Source organism: Oryx dammah, unplaced genomic scaffold (genome assembly GCF_014754425.2).
Source record: "Oryx dammah isolate SB20612 unplaced genomic scaffold, SCBI_Odam_1.1 HiC_scaffold_21, whole genome shotgun sequence".
NCBI classification, from domain to species: domain Eukaryota; kingdom Metazoa; phylum Chordata; class Mammalia; order Artiodactyla; family Bovidae; genus Oryx; species Oryx dammah.
Window position 1 is genome coordinate 50,386,521 of NW_024070205.1, and position 8,956 is coordinate 50,395,476.

General features: G+C 36.4%; 1 protein-coding gene across 14 annotated transcripts in view; it reads left to right on the forward strand.

Moving 5' to 3' along the window:
- The window catches only part of CDC42BPA (CDC42 binding protein kinase alpha), a 299,246-nt gene that overhangs the window by 170,944 nt on the left and 119,346 nt on the right, over positions 1-8,956 (forward strand). For all 14 annotated transcript variants that reach the window (XM_040263625.1, XM_040263632.1, XM_040263627.1 and 11 more), the window contains exon 11: positions 5,455-5,577. In XM_040263625.1, coding sequence (XP_040119559.1) covers positions 5,455-5,577 — 123 coding nt within the window. The remainder of the gene's footprint in view (positions 1-5,454; positions 5,578-8,956) is intronic.

The window sequence follows — 8,956 nt, forward strand, 5'->3', positions numbered from 1 at the left end:
ATTTGTCTAGGAAAACCTTTATTTCTCTTTCATATCTGAAGAATAACTTTTCCAGGTAGAGTATTCCTGATTAGGAGCTTTTATCTTTCAATACTTTGAGTATGTTATTCTGCTCTCTCCTGGCCTGTAGAGTTTCTGCTGAGAAATCAGCTTATTATCTAATGGAGATTCTTTTGTAGGATACTTTCTTTTTTCCCCTGCTGCCTTTAAAATTCTTTCTTTAGTATTGACTTTTGACAGTTTTCATTCTAAAATGTGTTGGAAAAGATCTTTTTGCATTGGGACAGCAAGGTGTTCTATTAGCTTCATAGAATTGGATGTCCAGTTCTTTCTCCAGGTTTGGGAAGTTCTCAGCTATTATTTCATCAGATAAACTCTCTGCCCCTGTCTCCATCTCTTCTCCTTCTGGTATACCCATTATTCTTATTTTTACTTTTTAAATGCAGTCTGATAACTCTTGTCGGGTTTCTTCACTTTAAAAAAAAACTTAGTTCTCACTCCCCTTACACCCAAATCATTTCTCAATTCCTGTCCTCCAGATGGCTCATTCTTTCTTCCATCTGATCTGTTCTACTCCCAGTGCTTTCTCATGCAGTATTCCTCTCACTTACTGAATTCTTCATCTCCAGAATTCTTGTTTTGTTCTTTTTTGTAATATCAGTCTCTCTAGTAAGTGCTCTTTCTATTCATTAATTTTATTCCTGACTTCACTGAGTTGCCTTTCTATGTTTTCTTGTAGCTTGTTGAATTTCTTCATAGTTTTGAATTCTTTATCAGTTAGATTGCAGTATTCTGTGTCTTTGAGATGGTTGCCTAGAAAATTGTCATTTTTTTTTTCTTGGATACTGTATTACGTGGGTTTTCATAGTGTTTCATGAAATGTGTCTCTGCCATAACATTGAAGTAGCAAACACCTTTCTGATTTAGGTAAGGTTAAGGGAAAGGCTACCTACTCCAGTATTCTGGCCTGGAGAATTCCATGGACTATACAGTCCTGCTGCTGCTAAGTCGCTTCAGTCGTGTCCGACTCTGTGCAACCTCATAGACAGCAGCCCACCAGGCTCCCCCATCCCTGGGATTCTCCAGGCAAGAAACCTGGAGTGGGTTGTCATTTCCTTCTCAAAATGCATGAAAGTGAAAAGTGAAAGTGAAGTCGCTCAGTCCTGTCCGATTCTTTGCAACCCCATGGAGTTCAGCCTACCAGGCTCCTCTGTCCATGGGATTTTCCAGGCAAGAGTACTGGAGTGGGGTGCCATCGCCTTCTCCGCTGTGGCTGCGTGTGGCTCCGTGGGGTCGCAAAGACTCGGACACGACTGAGTGACTTTCACTTTCCTTCAGCAGAGTGGCAATCAGAAGCCTTTCTTTTGCTTTCCAAAAGGTGGCGCTATAGCACAAATTTTGGGTTTCTCTTCCCAGAGCTGACTCACCGCTCAAGTTTGGAGTGTGTGCATGGTAAAAGCTGTTGGCAGAGTCTAGGAAGTGTATGCTTGGTACCTGGACCTTTTTGGTGGAAGAACTCAGAGATTTGTGGACAGACAGCAGCAAATGCATTCCTTCATTTCTCTTTGCCTGCCTTCTTTCCTTTCTTACCCTCCCCCTCCCCTTCAGAAATCCTCTAGCTGTAGCCCTCCTCACAGCCCACTTTGCTCTCACTCATCACTTTCACTTTCTACCTCCTCTGCTAGAGAAGTCACTGCTGCCAGTACCTTGGATCTGCAGCCTCCTCCAAGGTCCAGTCGACCCACTTTCAGATGTGAGTGCAGTGCAGAAGCACTTTTGTTCAGTTGTGGAAATCCAATTAATTGTACACTGAAATGGAGAGAGGAAAAAGGAATGACTCAGGGACGTGATACTGATGTCACTCAGTTTCGACTTTTAAACGGTGATACGCATAAAGTGGACAAGTATTCTAAGGTGTATTCCCTATAAATGTTTATATTAGTGTACCTTTATGTCACCTCCACCCCAGTCAGTATATAGAACATTTCTTGCATAGCGTAAAGTTCCATCATGCTCTCTTCTCAGTTTGTAACCTACAACTCTGAAGTAAACAGTATTCAGAATTTTTCAGCATTAGTTTTACCTTTTCTAGAAGCCACACAGTATCTGCATTCATACAGTATGCATGTTCATACAGTATAGTCATTTGTGTCTATTTTTTGATAACACAGATTTCCATGTTATATGTAAATCAGTAGTTTGTCCTTTTTTAAAACTGCTGCTTAGTATAATATTACATTGTACATAAATACTAAAATTACCAATGTCTGGATTTTTCTGGCTTTTATTAAAAAATAAAACAGATTGGATGGCTTATAAACAACAGAAATTTCTTTCTCCAAGGTCTGGAGGCTGAAGTCCAAGATCAAAGTGCCACATGGCCAAGGGAGGGTTTATAGCCCAGTGCCTGCTTGCTCTGTCCTCACCTGAGGGAAATGGCTAGGGAGCCTTGAGTTCTTTTTTATAAGGCACTAATCCCATTTTTGAGGGCTCCACTCTTGTAACTATAACTTAAATACCTCCCAAAGCCCCACCTCCTTATTACATCATTTTTGAGTAGGATTTTAACATAGGAATTTTTTGAGGGGACACAGATATTCAGACCATTTCATCCAAGCTGTTGTTTTTGAACATTTGAGTTATTTCCAGATACTATTACAAACATGGTTTCTGTGAATGTTGTTATGTATTTCTTTTGATGGTCATATGTACTTATTTCTCTTGGATATCTGCCTAGCAGTAGGATTTCTGGATCATGGGATAGTGTATTTTCAGTCTTAGAAAGTATTGCAAAGAGTTTTCAAAAGTGATTAATTGCATTAATAGTATCACTAATAATGTATGAGTTTCACTTACTGTATATTCCCATCAGAACTAGATATTGTCAGCTTTTCAAAATTTTAACCATTCTGGTATCTGTATATTGGAGTTTTGCTATGATTTTAAATTTGTATTTTCCTTGTAGGTAATAAAGTTGAGTATCTTTTCATATATTTACTGTCTACTTGAATATTGAATATTCACTCAATATTCAGCCCCATTTTTTTCCATTAGATCTTTACATGTCTTTTAAATAAGTTTTATTTTACCACTTCACAAACAGTATCAGACCCTTATAACAGCCCTTTATGTCATTGTTTTATAGTTTACCTGTTTCTGTGTTGTAAACCTTTCAATACTTTTATTCTTGCTTTATATATTTACTACTCATTTATTTTTTAAATATCTTTTTATTTACCCACATATTTACTCTTTTTGTATTCTTTATTTTCTCCTAGTGATCCATATATCCATCCAAAACCTTTTTTTTTTTAGTCTGAAAAATTTCCTTTAGTGTTTATGATTACATGTGTTGTGACTAAATCACTCAGATTTTGTTTGTCTGAGATGCCTTTATTTTGCCTTCAGTTTGGAAGAATATTTGCTGGTTTAGAATTCTAGCTTGGAAGGTGTTTTCTTTCAATGCTCTACAGATTTCATGGCATTGTTTTCTGATTTCCAGTATATTTGAAAAGTCATCTGTTAGTCTTGGTTTCTTGAATATACTCCAGCTGTTTTTAAGTATTTCTCCTTAACTTCAATTTCAAGCAGGATGGCTATGATCTACGTGGTAAAGTTTTTTGTATTAATGTAAATCGTGTTTGGGATTCACTGAGCTTCTGAATACTTGATTGATATCTTTCATCAATTTTAGAAAATTCTGTTCATAATCTCTGAATATTTCTTTTGCCCCATTCACAATCTCCTCTCCTTCTGGGACTCCAGTTACATATATCTTAGACTGTGTCCCTTATTCCTTTTATTCTAAGTCTTATTTCTTCCATTCTTAGGTTTTTTTGTGCTTAATTCTCTACTGACTTGCCTTTAGGTTCATTTGTCTTGTCATCTGCTATATCTGTTCTGATATGAAATCCATTCAATGAGTCTTAATTTCAGATATTGTCTCTTTTAGTTCAAGAATATCCATTTGCTTTATTCTTACAGTTTTCAGTTCTCCATTGAAATTCCCCATTGTTTACTTTTTCATTTGTTTTCTTTAACATATTAATAAAAGTTGTTTCAAAATCCTGACCGCTAATTAAAACACCTGGAGAGAGGAATAGCTGCTGGGTAAACAACCGTAACAGTGGTTGCATAGCAGATTTGTATGCCTGTGAAGCCAGCTGGATAGGTTGTCTCTTTTGTTGTTAAAATCACTAAAGAAAATAATAAAAAGAGTTGTAATGAAAAGAAGGACAGTGGGTAACTATGATAAAGAGGTAATGGGCATTTTAGAAGATCTGGGACTTACAGGAAGGACAGAGGTGGCAAAGAGGAAAAAGGATATCTCTTGCACCTCCATACCCTGTGGTGTGGGGGTTGGAGAAGGAAAACAATCGACTAAAGTCCAGTGGATATTTTTATGCCTCCCCATTTTCTACTCTCAGATGTCTTAAAAAAAAGAAAGGATGTTTTTTAAAAATAATAAATACAGAATGTACCAATTTTTAACATGTTTTTGAACCCAAAGAGAAAGAAATGTGTAATAAATACTAGATGTGAAAGGTCATGATTGAATGCACAATATATCTTACACCTTTAACTCAAATTAACAAATATTGACCACCATCATGTGAATATAATGATACTGTTCTTTATACCGATGAATATAAATTAGAAAATCTCCATCTTCTGAAGGTCACAGTCCCTTGGAGTTTTAAATATATATAAATAAGTGATATATGTATATAAGTAATAGATTACATTAAACAATGTATGCATAAGATTAGTAATTTAAAGCAATCAGTAATGATTTGTGCTAACAAAAAATTATGGCGAGGTAGAAATTTACTATTTGGGATCTTTCCATAAGCTGGCAGAACTATTTTAGGACCATTTCTTTTTTTCTACCTCTTTTGATGGTGTCTGGAAATATGCCCCACTAGATTTAATGCTTCTCTAGTACTTTTTATCTTTCAATTAGAACAACAAGTTAAAATAATTATCCCTATTTTAGCTAAGTTGATGAGCCAAGTCATCTGTAGGTGGGCCTCCATTTTCATACATGACATTTGGAAGGCCAGCTCTTCTTCATATTTTGTATTAACATCTTTAAATCTCTCTTCATGCACCAGACTCAGTTTTTCATATATCATCTGACATACATTTTGATGACAGTTTATGCTAGGATGAAAGGGAACTGAATAGTCGACTCACTGACAGAGTGTACCAACAGTATTTAAAACCGAAGCCCACAATATTAGAAGGTAGATAGTTATATTATAATTCTAGTGACATTATAACTCTAGTGGAGTTTTGTGACTTAATTTTAATCTGTTTACATGCTTTTTTTGTCAGTGGGTAGATGCTTTGATTAGTTGAATTAAATAAGGATTTCCCTAGAAAGAAATATATTGGCATTAGTTTTTCAGTTTTAGAATGTGGGTATATTTCTCATTCTTTCTTTTTTTAAAGAGTCAACGCAGACTGTCCAGGCTCTGCAGTATTCAACTGCTGATGGTCCACTAACAGCAAGCAAAGATTTAGAAATAAAAAGCTTAAAAGAAGAAATTGAAAAACTAAGGAAACAAGTAAGAGGTAATTGCCTATGATTCATTATTAATTCAGTTTAGTAGATATTTTTAAGTGTTTTATTCACACAAAAAAACATTTATTGAGTACCTGTTATGTGTTATGTGATGTGAACTATATGCCAGTGAGGGAAAAGCAAACAAGAATGGCTCTGCTGTCAAGGGGCTCATGTTTTGGTCTTGCAAAAAGATAAAGAAATGGTTTTTTGCAGTACATGGGCAAAGGTCAGAAGGTAAAATAAACACAGGTACATGGAGTGCGCACAAAGAGGAGCACCTTACCCAGATTTAAGTGAAAAAACATGACTTTTTGGGAAGACCTATCAGTTTGGAATAATTAGTTGAAACTTGTCTGGCAAAGCATTTAAATGAGTAGTTCATTTTTCAGTGTATTGCTGAAGTTAATTGAAATTAATTATGATAATTGTTGATATGCCTATTATATCTATTCATCATTTATTCCATTCAATAAATATTTATGTACTGGGCATTATTTTATGTTCTTGGGATGCAGTACTAAACAAACCAATAAAAATTCTCACTGGAGTGGAGGCCAAACATGAGACGTGAAACAGTAACTATGCACCTTTGTCAATGACATGGTAGGCTAGAAGCTGATGAGCGCTTACAAATAGAAGAGAATACGGAGCGTGGGTCACAAGTCTAAGATGAGAAGTTCTGTTGTTTTAAATAGGGTAGTCCACGTGAGCAAAATATTGAAAAAGGTAAAGGGGATTAACCATACAGTTAAATGGGAAACACATAATCCAAGAAGACAGCTCAACCAGTGCAAAATCCCTACAGTCAAAAATATGCCTTGTAAGTTCAAATTAAACGTAAGAAGACAGCGTGGCTAGAGCAGAATGAGCAAGCAGGTGGAATGAGTGGAGATGAGGATAGAGAAATAAAGAGGTGAGAAGGGCTTTATTGCCTGATCAATGGAGTCTTACTGACCTTTCGGTCTTTGGTTTGTTCTGTGAGTGAACCTTTTGCAGGATTTAAAGGCATCACATGATCTCAGTAAGTATAGGGGGAGAGAGAGAGCAGAGGGAAGAAAAAAGGTACCTTTTTAGCTAGGAAAGTCAGACCTCTCTAGAAAAGTGGTTTTAGGCCAAAACGAGAAAAGAAGAAATCTGACAGTGTCTTTTATAAAAAGGACTATTTAAAATACAATATTAAGACACAAGGAGACTTAAAATTTGATCATAATTTATGCTGTTCTATTTTTTTAAGTAACTCTTTTAAGAAAGATATCTTCATCAAATTTCTGTAGGTTTATCTTTCTAAAAATGAGTAAGATTTGGAATATGATAAATAGAAAAATTTACTTCAATGTCAACACCAAAACATTATGTAGCACTTAATATATTTGAGTTTTATGGCACTAAAAAAGCAGTGAAACACAAGACACCAGATAGTATGGTTACTAAAGTATCTTCAAAGACGTGATACGGATTTGGAAAACTTATTTACGTAGACTGTCTCACTAATGGGCTTCCCTGATGGCTCAGATGGTGAAGAATCCGCCTGCAACTCGGGAGATCTGGGTTCATTCCCTGGGTTGGGAAGATCCCCTGGAGGAGGGCATAGCAACCCACTCCAGTATTCTTACCTGGAGAATCCCCATGGAGGAGCCTGGCAGGCTGCAGTCCATGGCGTGCGATGAGTTGGACATGACTGAGCAACTAAGCATAGCACAGCACATCTCACTAATAGGTTCTAGGAGGGTTTTTTGGTTTTGTTAAGATTCCTTGGGGTTTTCTTTGCTGACCATTATGCAGCTGGAAATATGAACAGTTTTCTTTTGCCCTTTCTGATCTGGGTGCTTTTTCTTTTCTTATTTTACTAGCTAGGACTTGTAGCACTTAGTTGCAGAAGATTGGTGAGAACAGACGTCCTGGTTTTCTTTCCAGTCTTAGGAGGAAAGCGTTAAGTCTTTCACCTTTAAGTGTAATATTAGCTGTAGGATTTTTATAGATACTCTTTATCAAGCTTTTTATATTATAAAAACTCTCCTCTATTTCTAAGGGTTTTTCATGAATGGATATTGAACTTTGTCAAATATATTTTTTGCATTGATTGATATAAGCATGTGTTTTTTCCCTTAGTTATCCTTTTACTATGGTGAATTAAATTGGTTGATTTTGAAACATTAAATCAACTTTATATTCCTGGAATATATACATCCCTGGTTATGATGTATATTTATTTTTATAAATTAATTCTATTTTCAGTATTGTGTTAAGGATTTTTTTAATCTGTATACATGAGAGATACTGGTCTTTGTTTTTTCTCCTTTTTAATATTACCTTTGTCTGAGTTTTTAGTTTGCTTTTCCTTTTTTTTTAATGAAATATGATTGATATGTAACATTATGTTAGTTTCAGATGCACAGCCTAACAATTCAGTATTTGTATATATCGTGAAATAGTAAGTTTAGTTCACTTTCATCACCATGAAGTGAAGTGAAGTTGCTCAGTCGTGTCCGACTCTTTGCAACCCTGTGGACTGTAGCCCACCAGGCTCTTCCGTCCATGGGATTCTCCAGGCAAGAGTACTGGAGTGGGTTGCCATTTCCTTCTCCAGGGGAATCTTCCAACCCAGGGGTCGAACCCGGGTCTCCCGCATTGCAGGCAGATGCATTAACCCCCGAGCTACCATCACCATACATAGTCTCAATTTTTTTTTTTTGGCGATGAGATAAGATCTATTCTGTTAGATAAGATCTTACCAATAGATCTAGTCTGTTATTAACTTTGAAATATACTTAAGTCGTGTCCGACTCTGTGTGACCCCAGAGATGGCAGCCCACCAGGCTCCCCCGTCCCTGGGATTCTCCAGGCAAGAACGCTGGAGTGGGTTGCCATTTCCTTCTCCAATGCATGAGAGTGAAAAGTGAAAGTGAAGTCGCTCAGTCGTGTCTGACTCTTAGAGACCCTATGGACTGCAGCCTACCAGTCTCCTCTATCCATGGGATTTTCCAGGCAAGAGTATTGGAGTGGGGTGCCATTGCCTTCTCCAGTATGGTATTATTTACTGTCTACAGTGTTTTATATTCCATCCCCAATGTTTATTTATTATATAACTGGAAGTTTGTATCTTTCGACCATCTTCCCTCCGTTAATATACCCTGCACCCCTGTCTCTTAGAACCACCAATATTCTTTTTATCCATGAGTTCAGTTTGCTGCTGTTGTTTAGATTCCAACTATAAGTGAGATTTTACTGTATTTGTCTTTCTCTAATTTATTTCAGTTAGCATAATGTGCTCAAGGTCCGATTAATATAGTTACAAATGGCAAAATTTCTTTTATTTTTTATAACTGAAAAATATTCTGTTACACACACACACACACACACACACACACACACACACACACACACACA